Raw genomic sequence first — 19,351 nt, 5'->3', positions numbered from 1 at the left:
GGATTTGGCGACAGACGGGTGCCGCCTTGCTAAGAACTGCTAACCAGAACAAGAGGTTTGCAGATCGTCGTCGGGCAGTTGCCCCTGAGTACCAAGAGGGGCAGCAGGTATGGCTTTCCACAAGAGATATTAATATCAAGGATGTCCCAAGAAAACTGTCTCCTAGGTTCATTGGGCCATACACAATCGAGAAGGTCATCAATCCATCGGCAGTGAGACTGCGTTTACCGACATCGCTGAGGATTCATCCTACCTTTCATACCTCACAAGTGAAACCTGTTTCTGTCAGTGAAAAATTCCTGCTCCAAAAACATTTTAGTCATGAAATATTGAAGTTTGGCCTTCACAGCTGAATTTCATTACATGTTTTCCTCTCTAAGACACCCAAATTACACTTTTCATCAAATAATGTGTTCTCCTTTGACAAACCCACACAGGAAATTGCAAAAAAAAGTCATCAGTGGGAAAAAAAAAACTTTTCTATTTTTTTTCCCCAAGTTATTTTTTTCTGTTTAGGAGCTATCAGTTTTCAAATCACATCTTTTGCTTTTACTCTGTTAGAAATAAATTGTCATGTCTAAAAGTTATTTTATAAAAAAAAAGATCCCAGATAGGTCAAAAGAAAACTTCAGATTAAAAAGAAAAAAGCAACAAAGAAAAAAAGGTGAAGCATTGAAAAAAAAACAAACAGGGTTTAGTTTAGTTCAAGGACCAAATATTAACTTTAAAGAATTGTATAAAAGCACTTTAAGTTTTAGGAGTTTGCAAAGTTCCACAAACTTTGTAGCAGTTTCCACAGAACTTTATTCAGGGAAACTGATGAGTTGACCTTTGAGGTTTAGCTGGCGTGACCCTAGTTATGAGATAAAACTACAATATTCACAGTATGTTCCCACACAGATTTAACTCTTTTACAGTAGCAGACAGGTGGGAGACACTATAGGAGGCACTAAATCTGCTCTTCTACGTTAAAATCTGTAAAATTAAATCTTACTGCAACGTAACATCACGTCACGTGGTTGTTTCTGCTTTGTGATAAGAAACTGCACGTCTGCGCGGAGATGAGAGCGTGCTTATCTGGACCGACGCGCTGATAGATGGCTGTGTGGCCGAGGGAATAAGAAAAAAAAAATTAATCTAGTTTTAAAAAAGTCATCTTACACTGAAAGAGCTGAAATCATCCCTCAAAGAGAAGTTTGAGAAGTTTAATATCCAATTTTGAATGTTCACACTCATTTCTGATGCTCCTGCTCAGCCTCATTCTCCACGCTGAATATGATCACTTTTCATTATCCAGCCCTCCAACCAACAGCTGGCGTAAATGACTTCTTCTGCATTTGGAGTCCCTTTTTTCAGTTTCTATATCATCCGCTGCAATTTAGTTTTATGAATTATAAATAGCTGGTGCGCAGTTGATGCAAACTCTCTTGGAGCGTGAAGCATGAGTGTGTTTGTGAAATGCATAAATCCGATGGGAGTTTTTACGTTTGCTTTCCATAAAACAGAACAGATTGTTCCAAAAATTGTCTGTTGTTTAAAGTCATGGTTGCCTTATATTAGGAAGAAATGTGAACTCCTTTCTTTGTGGAGAGTTTAAGATCTAAGCCTGACCAAACACTTTCCTATTTCCTATTTCCTATCTGTACATTTATTAAAAACTTAAGAAGTCAAAATGAGCTGAATGAAACATTACTTCCTTACAACAAAGATGTGTGTCACTGTCATTGATGATTTAAGTCAGTCACACTAAAATTCCACGTTTTACATAATCTAATGTGTAATAGCTTCAATCCAATAATGTATGAATTAACTCTTAAATTAATTCTAATGATCTTTTTGTAAAATCTGCAATAAAGATTTTTTTTGTTTCCAATAGTACTTCTTCTAATGCTATTAAATAAAATTTTAACTGAGGTTTTAGTTGGATTTTTGGACTGTATGACACAGTGTTATTTCATTAATAGTTTTATTTATTCCTTTACCCATTTCATACTTTCAAGTCAGACATTAAAAGTTTTTTGTGACATACAATTTATTCTACTGTAGTTATATATATATGATAGTTCATTTAGTGGCTTAAAAACTGTTTTTGTATTTTTTTGTTCTGTTTTAGGTTTTCTTTGTATTTGTTATGTTGTTTTGAACTCACTCTTTTGAGATAAATGTAATTTCGTCTCAGCTATACTTTAAATATAGCTGCTATATTTGTAAAGCCTATGCAGAAATAAATCTGCTTGTTAGCGTTTTAGAATTCAGAAGTCAGGAAGTATTTAGAGATGAACCAACCTGTTTGCGGTTTTGGTCTTTTGAAAAAAATAGAAAAATAAAAAGTTGAAAATTGCCGGACTTAGGCTGAAAAAGCATATATAATCCTCCTGCAAATGTGCGGATGTGTGATAATATTGTGATGGAGAAACTTTTACGCCACACTTGCCATGGCTCTGTGAGCATCACACAAAATGAAAGCAGTGTCAGAGCACATCCTGATAAAAAGCATGCGATGTTGACAGGAACCCCATCCATCCTCCCCCAACACCTATCGCCTGAGACGCTTCAGATGGTCGGATGTATATATAAAGTTACTGACATTCGATGCCATTTCATACCCTCATTTCTCTCCATACAGTCAGGGGAATAAAGTCTGTTTTCTTCCCATAGAAAGTAGAAATGTCTCAAAACGAAAGAATTCTTCCAGCTTGAAAAGAAAACTGGTATAAAATATAGATGCCTTTGGCAAAACTGCCCAACATGAGCATTATCATTAAGTGGCACCACTGCGAATTTCTCAGACTCACCATGGAACCCACGTAATTACAAAGCACTCACACCCATCTCTGCCATATTCTCACAGTGCCCACGTCACTGCGTGTTCCTTCACAGCTAATTACCAAACCTCTGTGAAGACGGCGCACCCCTCCACACACCCCCCTCTCTGCTCCCAGCTCCCACTTCAGGAAGATGATTACTGTACGTTTTCAGTTAGCGGAGACACTCTGAGGCGGCGGCGGCGAACTGTGATGCTCCACAGGTGGGAGAGCTGAGTGGGATGGAGGCGATGAGAGATGAAACAAATCTCACAAAACTTTACTCATAGTTTGTTCTGCTGTACCAAGATAATATATTATTTACAGAAGCTGATATACAGATAAATAAAAACATATTATGTAAATTTCCCTTATTGTTCTTTTAATGTAGCTTTTGGCTGAAATACAACAAATATCAGTCATACTATTTTGTGATTTTGTCATTTTGCTACCTTGTGGGCAATACTGGGAAAATTAGACTAAAAGGTTCCTTGCATGTTTAATTTTCTTTTTAACGCATTTATTTTAAATGGCATGCTATAGACCAGTGTTCACCAGCTGCTGGTCTGTGGGCCAGATCCGGCCAGTTCAATTCATTTGGCCAGCAAAGTATCACCTGCCCACAACGCATGATCAGATGTGATTTGGACACTTGCACAGGAAGAAAACTTGCTGCTGAAGCTGCCAGGCCACGTTTTAACCCTGGGAAACCTGCTGTAAAATGTCAGGCTGGACTTAGACCTTGATTTTTAGGTTTTCTGTGATGTTGGATTGTAGTTAGAGCAAAAGTCAGCTGCAGATGTGTCCACTGTTGGAGTAATTGATTAACGTTTGTGCCTAATAACACATTGCTTGTGGTGCTTTCAGACATTAATGCTGTCTAAACTCTCATATACAGAGTTATGTTTAGCCTTTACTACATATATATTTTTACATATTTAGAGTTTATGTGTAGTATACTGAGGTAAAATCTCAACCAAAATTTCTCAGAAGTAGAAAAACAGAAATATGGAAAAGTGTCTAATACCTCTGAAAAAGATAAAGCAGCACGGTAAATGCCATTAATAAATGGCAGCAGAAATGAAATAAAAAACTACCAGCTGTCCACCTTGAGGATCTTTGCTATAGACTGAACACATGACTTTTTGTATGTTTTATGTTTTTCTAAGTGTCAAAATGAAATGTATTTAGTGCACAATGACTGTGACCAAAAAAATGACAGAAGTTGTGCAAATGAGAATGAGAAATAAATTTTCAAGATGCATTTTAAGTCGTGTTATAGTGACTTTTTTTAATAACCTGGTTGATTTATCATGGTGAAAGTCCAGATTTGAGTTAAATATGTATTCATATGTATTAATTTAATCTCGTTTGTTTGTTTTTTTATACTTCAGTTTCTCAAAACTTGTGGTCTACTTTTTATCTTAGAATATAAAAGGATCTGAAATTGAAATTTATGTACTATCTAATTTACAATAATTTAAAAGAATTTGCTGACAGCAGTTTAGATCTGGATGAGTACAAAAATCTAGAAAATACTTAGGTCATATAAAAGGCTGTGAGAACTAGGGGCACAGAGGGTGCTGCAGCCCAGCCTGACGAATGACAGAAGACATTTATATGTAAACACATAGTTCATGGATTAATGGAAAAATGAATGCTAAATATGTTTAAATTCCAATCAAATTCAGACATTTCTGAGTTTAAAAATATAATGTCAGCCTCTCCACCTGAAACATATTCCCATGGCTGTGATTGAGATGAATTCAGTGTGCCTGAATGAGATGTATCTGATGGGATGACCCTGAATGTTACCATGAGCATGTCACTGGTGACTGAGTTGGCCAAGTCAGAAACAGAAGAGTTGGCTTCGTGGCTCTGCCCCTGGCGGCGTCCGGTTTCATCTGGGGTCTGACCTCTGGGGCTGCTGCCAGGTTTGTTCCCAGGAGTTCTATTAAAACAGACACAGACACAAACAATATGTTCATTTTCAGCACTGGTGAACAATAATCGGCTAAAACCTATTCACTTACACTTTCACAAAAAGGCTGTTTTTGATGATTTAAACAAAAACACATCAGCCTGCAGAAGGCGATAATCATTTGGAAAACACACAATACAACTATTTGCAAACCAATCTATGTTATTATTTACCAAAACTGCAAAGATGAAATCCCAAAAGTTGCAAATGACACTTTCACTACAGCGTTGCATCATTTTATTTTTAGAATCATTACGCCAGTAGCTGGAAACTACGAAGCCCAATTACTCTAATTTTGAAAGAGAAATGTTTTGCCATTCTTGCATGATAAAGGATTTCAGCTGCTCAACAGCCCTCAAAATAAACCAAATGTTTTCAGTGGGTGACAAATCTGGACTACAGATGGGTCATTTGTGTAATCAGACTCTTTTACTCTACTATAATACACACATGGGGTTTGCACTGTTTAGCACAGACTGTCTCATTTAAATAAGGTACTTAATTTAAAACACAGTTCATGTAGAGGGCCTCGTATGTCACCTGTGTATACACTTATCATTCAGAATTAATGGGGCTTTTACACATGCACATACCACTGTTATGCACCTCCTTAATATCAAAGAGAATAATTGCTAATAGCAGGAAAAATTCACCTTTCTTTAAAAAAAAAGTTAAAATTCTATGAATGAAAACATTATTTCTTCCATATTGCTTCAGACTACATTACTGTATGTAGACCTTTTTCCTCATGCACACACATTTTTCCCAAAATCTGTAATATAAAAACAAAACACAGGGTTACCTGATGTAACTTAACCCAATAAATCAGATATTTTGTGTGACATTACACTATAATTACATAATTTATTACCTCGTCACAACCTTAAGGAAACAAGTTGTGATGAGGCAACTAATTCAAATGAAGAAAATATTTTAAGGTCTAAACAATTAGTAGGTTTTAACATTCAGTCTGCTCTCTTTTTAGATTCTTTTTTTATGTGTTGCCCACTGTTTTAAATTCAGTAAAACAAAAACAATATAATCCTACACCAGACAGTATTATTTTAGACAACACAGAATACAATTACTTACAAACCATTTAGCTATGTTGTTTTTTGACAAAAGTGCAAAAATGAAAGATTAAATACTTCATATGAGGGGTATGTTTACTACTGTGTTGCATCTTTTTTTTTTTTACTTTTTCATTAATAAGTCAGTGACTGGGAAGTAAAAATGATCAATTACTGTACTGTTAATGTTTAATTGTTTTTCCAAAAAGAAATGATTTTAGCTGCTCAACAAATGAGCCAAATGTTTTCTATTAGTGTATATTTTGTTTTAAAGGTATCATTTGTAATATTTATCTTTAGGCAGAAACAGCTTTTTCTATTTTTATTTGTACTACAGCTCAATTCAGATCCGCTTTAATTAAAACCATCATATTTAAGTTTCCTGACTCGTCTTAGCCAGGAAAGCTTTCTGCAAGAGATATGTTTTCCAGGTGACATGCTGCTTTGCCCTCTTCTTAAAAAAAACCCTACAACATGCATAACTTGTAAATCTACGTAGTTAGTTAATAGCAAGTTAGGTTTGGCTGAGGATAAAAACTAAAACCAAGTGGAAAAACAGCTATTTAAGGTCAACATACTATTGAACATGCCACCTCAAAAAAACTAATTTGATCTTAATTTCAATGAATTATTCAATAATAAATTCAAGAAGGGTTAAAAGACTAATGAAGTATCAATATTTTATTAAATGCTAGTGCAATTATGCAAAAATGTCATCTGGGCTGAATGTACCCCAGTGCATTAATCAAAATAACAAATAAAATACACAATCTTTGGAAATTAGTACTTTATCTGAAAGGAAATGGTAAAATTTGGTCTCGGCTCAAATACATAATCATTTGGATGGCGGAGAAAAAGCAGAGACCTTTTCCCAGTGAAGACATATTGACGAACAGGATAATGATGAACACTCTAAGGAGAGTCGGATAATCAGATGTGAACAGGTGAGCCGTTAAGCACAAAGTTAAAAGAAAAAGTCATATTCTGTGAGGGTTTATAAGAGAGACAATGTAAGAAAAGATACATTCTAAGACATGAAGGGAAAAAGGTTGCTTCAGGTAAAACTCAGAGGATTAACTGACTGAACAAAGTGAGGTTATTGACTCAAATTGATGTGAGCCTGAGATATCACCAGGACACACTAAATAGATAACACACACAAGCACAAGCTGAGGAAAGAAATGAGGAAAGCAAGAAGATGGGATAAAAGCCAAGAAATGAAACCGAACAGACTTAGTCTGAGTTTGGTGCTCTGAAGTAGACAAAAGAAACACAGACAAGCAGAGTGGTGGGATGAGAAGGAGGGATGAGAGACAGACAGGGGTTGTGGAGCAAAGAGACAAGCAGAATGAGGAGAGGGAAAAGGGACATGGTTTGGAAGAGAAAAGAATTGATTCGTCACTCTGTGTTGATTTCCTGTGATCTGCAGGTCAGAGCTCCAACAATACAGTTCAAACTATAAGGCCTCTATTTCAAATACAGCTCACCTTGACAGATATCTATTAATGAAGACATGTGAAACTTTACAGAATCTTCTGTTCCACGGATCAGAAATGGTGCTTATTATCGCTTCCATATCCAGCCCTGACACATCAGGGAGCAGCGTTACCTTAAATAACTACAGTAACAACACCCTCTGCCAGCAACTTGACTAGATGATTACAAAGCATGCCGTAACATGTTAATAATTACTTTTTCTTTTGTGTGGCTGGAAAAAAACTCTGACACATTATTTAGTTTACCGTTATCTCTCAGTTGTTATCAGTGAAATGAATTACGGCCAGAATTTTGTTTTTTCTCCTTTTTTAAGGAAATATTTGTATCAAAATGTAATTTATTTATTTATAAAAGCTAATAATATCTTAACCCAATATATAATAAGACTAATATAGCCCTTTTCTTAATGCTTTTGTAAACAAAGCTCTTTAAGAATACAATGCACTGCCTCCCCCAAAATTTGGATTTTCATAAACCAGTTGAAGAATTTCAAGTTAAGTACAACTTGTACATAACTTGAAATTCTGCAACTTGTGAAGTAAAGTGATATTTATAAAATATGTGTATTTAAACGGCCTAGCTTTAATAATATGAAATAAAACAAAAAAAGGACAATCTTTAAATCTTATGGTCTCGTTTCTGTTAAACTCATCATCTCCTCATTGCTTCTTGTTATATTATTCTCTTATAGGTCTTGACCTGACATTCTATTTTTTCTCTATTATATGGTGAACAAATTACTTGCATACCAAATATAGGCAGTTTATAGTCTACAAGCTATATTAATCAGTCTAATGGAAGACTACTGAAATAAACCCTTTTTTAACTGCACCATTCAATATATGCAAGTTCATACTTTGCATAATAATGCATACTTTTACTTTCACTTCTTTTAAGAAATACAGATCAAAATAAATACATTTACTTAAATTATCAATGCATCTCTCTTTATATTTTTTTTATTCCAATCTGTGTATTTCCAGTTCAAATCAAAGATCAGTATGTAAAAACTAGCTTGGGATTCAACGATGTCTTCTCATGTTTTTGTGAAACAGTAAGGACTGATCTGAAAGCAGTTGGTTGTTGGCTCAAGGAAGAACGTCTGCTGGCAAAGCCACAACCTCAGCTTCAACAGATTACCAGTAAAGATCTATCACCTCCTGCCATTGAACAAACAGTTCATCCAGACATCCACAAAACACAGGTAAACACTTTTTCCTCATGTCCTTCCTTTCCCTCTCAGCAAGATCCGAGTGCTTCTGAACAGCCTGCTTACTTTCTTTTGTCCACCGTTGTTTTGTTCAATCGTGCTGCTTCAGTTATTCTAAGACGTCTCAGCAACAACTCAAAGACAGTAAATTACTCGGCTGCTGGTTTGACACACAAAAAAACCCTTTACAACGAACTGAAGATACAGAAGCAAATTTACAAAAGTTGAAAACAAAAAACAACCAAAACATTTTCTTTTTTGCAGCTAATATGATGAATGTTGCAGCTAATGGTTTTTTAATGAGTTTGCTTCTCCGATACTCTCTGGGTATATGTTTAAAATCATTCTGGTTTCTAAAATAAAATATTTTAATTCATATTGTTTTACCAAACAACAAAACAAGGCATCCAGGAGCACCATCAAGGGGTGTCTATGGGGGCAATGACCACTCCTTTTTAAATTTTTGAAAATTGCTGTCATCTCAGGAAATTACATCATTATTTTTTTGTTTAGAAATATGAACTTACAAGAGAAGAGGACAGGTTTTAGAGAGTTGTGTAGTGACTGTGCTATTCCTAGTTATTATTTGTAGCTTTAAAGTAAAAAAAAGGAAGTAGACCTTTATCAGAAGGTGAATCCTTTACTCCCATATCACAGTAACTTTCAAATAGCCATAGACATTTAAAAAGCATTAAAAACCATAAAAAAACAACTGAATGCTGTTATGGCTTTTGGTTTTGCTGTGCTAATGTCCATCCAACCCTTTGAGACATTTCTGCATGTTTTCCGGCCATCTGTGATTCTTCCCTAAACCTGTTTTTCATTTTAAAAATCTTGATTTTATAAACACAACAAACCTCCCTCATACGAACAGGTTAAGTTTAAAACAGTAGTTGATTTGACAACTACATCATCCACCCATTCACGTTTTATATGAACAGCCTGAATGCTTTTTACGACGGCTCAAGTGAAGCTCAGCTACACGGCCGAGGCGTTCTTTGCTTTGATTATATAGAACGTAATGTGTGCCTGTCAGCCGGGTCAGTCCATACTGTAAATGCTTTTGTTGTAGGAGGAAGTGGCTCCGTGTCAGCTCCGCCAAACCAGCAGTCAAGACCCTGCGAATCAACAATCAGTCTCACACAAACACAGCTGTACGGGTCCACTCATCTTTTTGTTCAGCTGTGCTGCAAACACTATTTAAATTTAAATATTCTGCAGCACACAAAAGGTATATGAAACTTGTTGTTTTCTTCTTTTTTTATCTAAATGTAGAGCCATACTACTCTTGCTCCTGAAGATTTTCGATGCATTTGACCGCAGCTGATGAACATCCTCACTCCATACTCTCAACTTCTTGTACTATAGATGTGCCGTGTCTGATTCCCACAGTAGCTACACAATCATTAGCATACGATGACACAAAATGTAAATACAGACCTGTCTATGCAGCGCAGACGATTACAGAATCACAAACGTTGACACAGTAATGGCTCGCGGGACGTGGAGCGAGTGGCTGTGGTAGTCAAGACAGTTCATCCATGCGTATAAATATACATGTTTACTCTCTATCAATATATGCACGCCAGTTTCTACACAGGCAGAAAACTCATGCTGCATATTTATCGCCTGCAGACGAAAGGCAATAATGTTTTTGCATGTGTCTGTGTGTGTTTGTGTCATTCTGTTACAAAAAGTTTTCATTACCCCCTGATAAAGTAACTTGCAGAAAGTAATCATTGGATGTACATCTACAGCTGATTAACTTCTGAAGTCAACCCGATTCAAGATGGCTGACACAGCCAATTAATCTTAAAACACACAAAAATGGCTTTAGAACAGCCAGTTTTACAGTTATTGGGTTAATATTTGGTGTGGTAGAAACTCAGACTCATTCCCAAAACATATTCTGAGAATTAACAGATCGCACATGATCTTTGGTTAAAATTTTGCATATAACTAATTTGAATCAACTCTGTCTGTTAGCAAACTATCTAATAAACCACATGACATATTTTATTGAAAATGTCCATAAACAATAACTGGATATACATCTCCAACTGATTAACTTTTGAAGCATACCTAATTCAAGATAGCCACTACAGCCACAAAAATGGCTATAGTTTAGTCAATTTTACAGATATTGTGCTAAACTTGGTGTGGTTCTAGATTAAATTAATTCACAACACTTACTCCAAATGCTACTTTTTGTGCACATATTTGAATAAACCCTTACCTTTAATTGTTGGAGTCAATCATCTTTGTCTGTTAGCAAAATATCTCATGAACCACTAAACAGATTTGAATGAAACTTTCACAAAATAATCAGAGGATGTACATCTATAACTGATAAGCCTTTAGACGTAATCAAATTCATGATGGCCACCACAGCTAATCAACATTAGCCAACACAAAACAGGCTATAACTCGGTCAGATTTACAGAAATTGAGCTAAAATTTAATTATATGAGTTCTCCTCAAATAAGCTTTCCTTTTTCTAGATGGCGTTTTAGCATTAAAAATATGTTCCTTTATCATATTTAAAGTCAGCTTATTTCACCAAACAGTTTTTGATACAGTTACATTTAAAATAAAACGGTTTGCAATTACTAGAAAGTTAAAAAAAATGTGTGCATGTGCTGTATTTTGCTATAGGGTTGAACTTTGAAATTTGCAAACAGAAGATAAATGTCTGCAGCTGTGAGTTTCCCCTTTTCAGCCTGCCAGTGGCTATCTCATCTAAAACATAACACCAGTTACATAAGTCATTCTTTGGAGACTGTTGTAGTCATGACTGCTGAAATATGTGCCCCCACTTAAGGTTGTACTCACTACCATCATACATTTTACACGGGACTACAGTAACCATGGCAACACGGGTTTTCAAAATAGGGCAGTAAAATCCAAGGAAGTACTGCTGAGAGGTTCATATATGTTACAAAAAAAAGCACCCTCAAGGCAAAGGGACCAAACGTTCATGAAGTCTTTGATACAAACTCTTTGACAGCCTGATGCTTAAACTTCTCCAGACTCTGGCGGTCCTGCACCAAACGGGCCACTGTGTCTCTGCGCTTCTGCTGAAAACACGCTGTCAAAAAGATGCGAAGGATAAGCTCCAGTCCTGACATTCAACAGGCAAAACCAGAAATGTGCAACAGTGGAGTTACCATCTCCCCTTGGCAGATTAGTCTGAATCACCAGACTAAATCAAGCTCTGCTCTTAGTTAATTTCCTTCGTCTAACAACAGAGAAATGCAAATAAATGGCTAGCAGGTCTCTAAACAAAACAAATGAGTCCACCCACACAGACAAACAATCCCCCTGAGGAGTCAAGGAGAATGACTGTATCAACCTGACACCACAAAGCTCAGAAATCCTGATTTCTGACCTGAGCTTAAAACCATCTTCAGCAAAAATTGGACAAAGTGGGTCATTACATGATCCCAAAGGACAATACAGAAATGCCGTATCTTCTCCTGTGTCCCGTGTCTATTGTCTGTTCAAGCATATTCTCAGCGTTGATTAAGACTGAATAAATGAGAGGAACAAGCTTCATTCATCTTATCCTGATAGGGGTGTATCAAAAGAGTAATTACAGTACAAGACACTGGGAGAAAAAAAAAGGAAAATTCAGCAGAGCTTGAGTAAAAAGAAGTATGAGTAAGTGAGAAGAGCTGGCAAAAGAAGTATGAGTAAGTGAGAAGAACTGGCAAAGCAACATTATATGTGCAGTTCAAAGGAAAATAACGGAACATATTATGTTCTGCGTGCATATTTACATGGCTGAAGATGGCACTTAAAGTGAATTCTGAGCTTTTGTAACCAAGCGAGTCGTGTGGCTCCGTTTAGAGCAACCAGTTTTTGAAAATTATGGCTTATTGTTGTGTGCACTGCTTGCAAAACTGTATTCTAGGCTGTGAACATGTTTTTGTTTCCCACCTCCACCCTTATCATACCTACCTCAGCTCACTTTTCTGCCCTTCTTTGCAGCTACCCCATGTTTATGATTCAACCTACTGCAGTAAACTTTAGAAATGAAGACTGGCAGATTTGGCTTTTCAATTATTATTATTTAGCCTCAGTGTGTATTTAGACCTGGACACTGGCTTCAGATGTTTTCTGTCACAGGAGAGTTTCTGTGCAAGTGTCAAAATGCAGCTCTACAGCTCCCGAGATGAGTTGGAGACACCCGTGACGACTCTGTGGCTATTCTGAGAGAAGATTTGTAGCACAAACTTTTGAACATGTTCAAAACTCGTGCAAAAAGTTGCTTGACTTTCCGAGTCATACAAGGACATTGAGACAAATTTCTTAAGACATTTTGGAGACTCCTTTAAATGCTGTTTGCCAACAAGTTGCCAGCAGTCACAGAAAAATAAATCCAGTGGGGTCTTCTCATTATACTCAAACAAACACACATTCATTAATAAGTTTCCCTCATGTTCCAAACCCACTTCAGAGTCACCAGGGGCTGGTGGCCACCTCCAACACCTTTATTTCCTAACTCTGCCAAGTCTTTGTTCTTTTTGTTCATTTGTTATTAAATGAATCAGTAACAAAATGTTAATAATATAAAATAAAAGCAATATGTCCTTCCAACAATCCACTTACAACCAAAAATGCTCAGGGAATTGGGAAACGGATCCTTCCTCCTATTGCTACATTATGAGAAAATAGAAATTGTGTTATCAACCTCTGTAAGTCACGCCAAAAACAATTCAGTTAACTTGCATAATATGAGAAAAATGTTAAAGATTCAACTGTTATTCAATTTTAACATGTTGAGCCAAACAGACTGGTGAGCAAATGTACTACGTACCACTGCAGCAAAACTGTCTTCAGAGCAATCTCATTCCTCTTTTAATGTTTAGCAATGAAGCGGTCGGGCCAAGCTGACAGTCATTTATACTGACAGGAGAGCACTGATGTGACATCATCCCGTCACAGCGCCAGTCTACACCCTCAGGAAAAGAGGGATTAGATGAATAGTGATAGGGCAAAGGAAAATAGGAGAGAAAACTGGCATGACCACTGAGCAAATAAGAGGTGGAGTGTTTTATGCAATTAGAGAAAAAAAACAGGAGGACAGAAGTAGAGGATTGAAGGAGAGATGAGAGACAAAATGGAAGCTGCAGAGAGGAAATTTCAGAGGGCTGAATGGATGGGAAAGTGGATGGACGGGTGGGAACATGAGGGATGAGTGTTACCAGAAGAACCAAGGAGGGAAGTCTGTCTCCATAAACATGCTGTATCTGGGCCTTGCTGATCGTACACTAGCCCTAGGAGGCCACGAAACACAATATAGGTCCCATGTCTCATGATGAATGAGGCCCAGGCTTCAGTGTCAGCCCACTCAGCGCTCTCCTTCAGCAGGGACAAATCACTCGGCCGCCGCCCCCCTCAGCACACAGGCTAATACAACTAATGGAGCCATCTACAAATGTGGACTGGCTGGATGCTCCTGGAACAGACTATCCCTGCCTTCTTGAGGTTTATGCACTGGGCGTAGCTGTTTTTGTGGATTTATGCGTAAAGAGGAAAGTGAAGGAACCTAATGTGATGCCTTACCCATTTCAAGGCTCGAGACACAATCAATAACATTTAAATATTGACATCAAGAGCTGATCACCATCACTTTCTGTGCCGCCCCTTTCGCTTCCCTTTCATGGCCTGCCTTAAATCAGCTCACAGCCACATGCAACAACCAGGGGAATAGTGAATGAGCTTCAGACTTTTTCCTGACAGCCTTTTTTAAAAAAGATACCTCGTTTGTGCTGACCTACATCGCTTTTTCTATCCAATCATCTTTTTCTCTCGAGCTACCGCTGGTCCTAAATGCCTACAATGGGGACTGGTGGCCAGCCTGGAGAGTCATTAGGTGCTTTGACTCTCTGTGATTGCTGGTTCAGACACACAACTGAAAGAGTTAGATATGTCAGCTGGAAAAGGGCGACTAAAACTTCCTGCTTGATGAATACTTCGCCGTGTTGCAATGTGCAAGTCAGCGAGTGCAGTGCAAAGCCACATCTGCCGAGATCAAAGCTCTGATTCTACATCACAGTCAGACATATTGTGTACTTCAGTTTATAACTCAGTCAGTTTTACAGATGTTGAGATGAACTCTGGTGTGGTCGCAGCTGAGAGTCATTCATAACACGTACTACATCAAAAAATAGTGGAACATTTTCAGAATGGGGCAGATTTTGAATATGGCATCATCTACAGTTCATAATACCATCAAAACATAAAATCATCAAATTGTTCTGTTTTGATTTACATTTTAGACATTGTCCCAACTTTTCAGATTTAAAGTTATACTCATAAACCACTTGATTGAATTTTAATGAAAATGTCAGAAAGTAATTATTGGATGTATATCTACAACTGATTAACATTTGGAGTCAAGATATCCACCACAGCTAATCAACCTTAGCAAACACATACATGTCTAAAACTCAGTCAATTTTACAGATATTAGAATAAAACAGTGTGGTAGTAGCTGAGAGTCATTTACAACATATCCTCTGAGAAGTAACACATCCTATAAGATCTCACATTAGATCATTTATAACATTATAATGTTAACATTTATTTAAAAGAGTAACATCATTTACAAGGTTTGACTAAAACTGCCATAACTCTGACCCTTTTCATCATTAGATGGTCTTAGTTTAAAACTCTGGCATGAAAGGCGGCGGATGATACACATTCTTTCAAGGAACATCTTTTTACTTGAATAACAGCCCAAATTAAAACTCATTAAACAGAGTCCAAGTTTGTGAAAGCCAAACATGTTAGTTACAGCCACCTTTGCAGCTTTATGTTGAATAATGATCCCCATTTGATTTTCTTGTCCCCACTCTGTAAGCCAGCATGAACATAACTCATTCTTGGCTCGCACTGAATGGAAGCAAACAGATGTGCTCCACATTAGAAAGCAGCTCACGTTTTACAGCTTTTACAAACTAAACATTCAGAGTGGATGTTGTTTCGGGCCAGCGGACTCTTTTGGGTTTATTCATACTTATTTCCCTGTTGCATCTCTGTGTGTGGTTGAATCTCTGGGCTCATTAAAATGCAGCCCTGCCACGCGGCAGCATCTTTCTAAGATGATGATAACACAAACAGCCTCCGAGTCTCCATCATTGTTACCTGCAGGTGGGTGGTTACGTCCAGTCCGCCGAGGGGCTTTGGCCGATCGACCACAGTGACCCAAACTGACTTACATAACACAAAGCTGCACATGAAGAGATAGGACCATTTAACACAGAGGGAGAAAAATACTGGCTTTCTTGCAAACTGCAAGTCATCAAGGAAAAACATGTATATTATGACATTTATACGAAGACTTGTAATCACAGTAATATGATGGAGAAATCCAGAAATGTTTGTTTCAGGGCAAATAAAACTACTTCAACAAGACACTGACAAACCATAATTTCCATGACACACTTCAGTAAAGTGAGGACTCAAATTCAGGATCACAAGAGGAAGCAAACAAACTATATTTCCCACTTTCAGACTCTTAATTGTAGATGTACATCCAATGGTTACTTTCTTAAATTTTCATTAAAATCTATCAAGTGGTCCATGAGAAATTAAGCTAACAAAGAGAGAGAGCTGAATCCATTAATTAATAACAAAATTTTAAACACAGATCTTAAGCAATCTGTTAGCCCTTGGAGTATGTGTTGGGGATCAGTCTCAGCTACTAACGCTCCAAGTTTTAGCTCAACATCTGTAAAATTGACTTCTGTTATACCTATTTTTTGAGTTTACAAAGATTGTTTTGGTAAGATAAAACACAAACCAAAAACTCTGTAAAGAGATGTAGAGGCTCAGACCAACTGTTCATTTGGTACATTATGAAAAAAGAAAAGGATAAAGGACGGAGCCTTGTTTAAATAGTAATAATAAAAAAAATGATGTAACAGCGATAAATATATCCCTGTCAACACTTGTCAACAAAATGTACTGATAGCATTAAATACAAATTGAAAAAATATTTTCATAAGGTGCTTGTAGATTAAAACATTTTTTAAAATTACTATTATAACTATTTACAAAATAATTGAAGTGTTTAAAATGTAATGCTACAAAGTTGTAGTGAAGTATAAAAAATCTTGCAATAAAGATGTATTGTTATAATGATAAAGTGAGTCCTAAGAACCTATACATCTAAAAATACCGTTCTCAGTTGTTGTCATGGCTGCAGTAAAACAGTTCGCTGCCACGGAGCTCAAAAACTATCTATCTCTTCATTAATGTAAGCTTGTTTTCCATTTAACAAGGGAAAATCTTTGGCTGTAATGATTCATGCTGATAATTTGCTTTGCAGCTGCGATGCGGATTAATGAGTGACTGAATGCTGAAAACACAATAAAGTAGCACTAATATGTTCATATTAGTGTTGGATCAAATGAGTCAGCACACTGTGAAAAAGATCACTCACATTAATAAACAGACAAAAATGATCCTCATCTCTATTGCACACCTGGAAACCTGAACTTTAATGCACCCTTGTGGCTTTGCAGCCCACATATGTAGTACTTTTCCTCAGTCTGTTGTCATCGATCTTGTGTCTTACAGCAGCCAGAACTAAAGGGCAGGGGGTAAACAGCAACTTAGTGAGATAATTAATGAGTAAATTTTTAAGTATTCTGGAAGTTAACTAAGAAATTGCAACTTGACTAATTAAAGCTGCATGTGCAATAACACGTTTCCAGGTGGCTGTTCTTGTTATTTACTCCCTACCTGCACAGCACAAACAGCTTTTGTTTCTTTCCTCTTATTTTTCTACTAACAGATGTGATATTTTTAAACATTTGTGCTCTAAGCTATTTCTGATTAAATTTTATAAACCAAAAGAGCCCCAAACCTCCAGTGGTGTGCCTATTTTTGTCTTGCAGCACATTCTTCCAGAATGCTGGGAGCAAAGGTTTTCCTTTTCTTTCTGTCTCTCTATCTGTGTCTGACAGCTTCTTGTTTTGTCACATATAATCTTGGCGGGCTCACCCCATTGCATCGTGCTCGGTCTGCTGCAGGCTTCGTGAAAACAACCTGGAGCGGGCCTGCAGAAAGGAGCAGGGAGGTTGTGAGGTGACTACAGAGACAAAGGGGTTGAGGATGATGGACGGAGATGATGATGGAGAGCTGTTATTAGACATAGAAGGACTCTGGTCAACTAGGGCCATGTGAGCCCCTTGGGGTGAGCTAGCTGCCTGGCTGTGATTACAGTTGGGTACTTAACAGACTCCAAACACTGGGATTTGGGGACAGGGTGATCCTCTTCTCTTGTTCGACCTTTGAATATTTTAAACTAAGTTTTAAACGCATGAAAAAGACTCATTATTGTTGCAATAACAGCAAGAGAAAGACGCATCTATCATGTTCTTTTCATCCAAGGCAGACTTCTATTTTTCATTTACCACAAATTCACAGATGACCTAGTTAGAACAGCACACCCGGATGAACTGCTGAAAGGTTTTGAGACATTTGATGGAATTGTAAGTTTTTTTTTTTTTTTTGGACGGGTGGGACCCCTCAGAACTATCAAAAACTGTTTGTAGGAATGTATGTAGAGCTGCTTATGCTGAACTGTGCCTGGGGTTATCCGCAGCCCAGCAGATTTTAAGCACTTTATCCCTCAAACACTGATGCGATAAGAGACAAGCCTGTTCGGTCCTTTGTTCACCAGCTGGGAGAGAGCGTTAGCCTCCGACTGCTGCTGTGAGATCACCGGTAGATGAGAGAACTTAGCATATTTTTAGAAGAGCGTTTCATGTCAAGAATCTTACTTTCAAATAATGAGGGTGCCCTGCTCCTGTGCCTGCAACTCGGAAGATCAAAAGAGCAGTAAAGAGCTGCAGACAAGCAGACTTTCAAAGGTCTGGGTGGGGACGGCAGAGGACACAAGAGTTAAAATGTGAAACAGGTAAGAGAACGTGATCATATTGAAATAAAAACTAGGGAAATTACCAAGTGGGGCATATCAAATAAAGAAAAAAAAAAAAACATCCAAATGCTGTGAGATCTTGTAGTTTAGGTCTAAAAGTCAGAGACACCAATGACAAGGAGGGAAACTCAACTAATAAGTATTATCAGCAGAAGCAAAATGGACATAGCATTCAAATAGAGAAGACTGAAATAGGATTCTTTATATTGTTTCAGTGATTTGGGGGATTTAATGACTGAATTTAATTGAATCCAAACTACAGTGCAGGGGCTTTTGGGGATCAAAATGAAGCTATCATGAATACTTATTATACAACCCTTGCTCCTAAAAAAATGGGACATTGTGTAAAATGTCAGCAAAAACAGAATGTAAACTGATATTTGATTCTCAATGAAACATATGATATTTGCAAATCAATGTTTTTTTTAGTCTTTATTTGCATTTTAAACAACATCATGTTTTTGGATTTGGGCTGTAAATGACAAACCTTAAAACTTAATGAAACCTTTGCACACATGTCCAGTTCTTTAAGGTGTTATCTTCTTTTGATCACATTTTGACCCAGCAATGATGAGATCAGAACAAAAATGTCTCCAAAATGTGTTGCAGTTTTCTATTTTGCTGTTAGTTTAGGACTCAGGCTGTTTATGTCTGGGCTAATTTTGATGCTGCAGAATGAGTATAAGCACGTTGCCTCCCTGATTGTAATGTGTGATGGATGGTAGTCCATACATCTAAGTGTTGTAGGCTTTTACACAACATCAGTCGTATTGAACACATAATGAGTTTGTTTTACTGAATGGGTTTATAATTTTTGACAAAACATAATTAAAT

At 37.1% G+C, this 19,351-nt stretch overlaps 1 protein-coding gene across 2 annotated transcripts in view; it reads right to left on the bottom strand.

Annotated features, from left to right (window-relative positions):
- syt7b (synaptotagmin VIIb) overlaps positions 1-19,351 on the bottom strand; it is a 108,334-nt gene that overhangs the window by 10,529 nt on the left and 78,454 nt on the right. For both annotated transcript variants that reach the window (XM_017439962.3, XM_017439970.3), the window contains one exon: positions 4,620-4,755. In XM_017439962.3, coding sequence (XP_017295451.1) covers positions 4,620-4,755 — 136 coding nt within the window. The remainder of the gene's footprint in view (positions 1-4,619; positions 4,756-19,351) is intronic.

Source organism: Kryptolebias marmoratus, linkage group LG15 (assembly GCF_001649575.2).
Source record: "Kryptolebias marmoratus isolate JLee-2015 linkage group LG15, ASM164957v2, whole genome shotgun sequence".
Taxonomy (NCBI): Eukaryota; Metazoa; Chordata; class Actinopteri; order Cyprinodontiformes; family Rivulidae; genus Kryptolebias; species Kryptolebias marmoratus.
The sequence above is the reverse complement of the archived record's forward strand: the minus strand, read 5'-3'. Positions and strand labels throughout refer to the sequence as shown.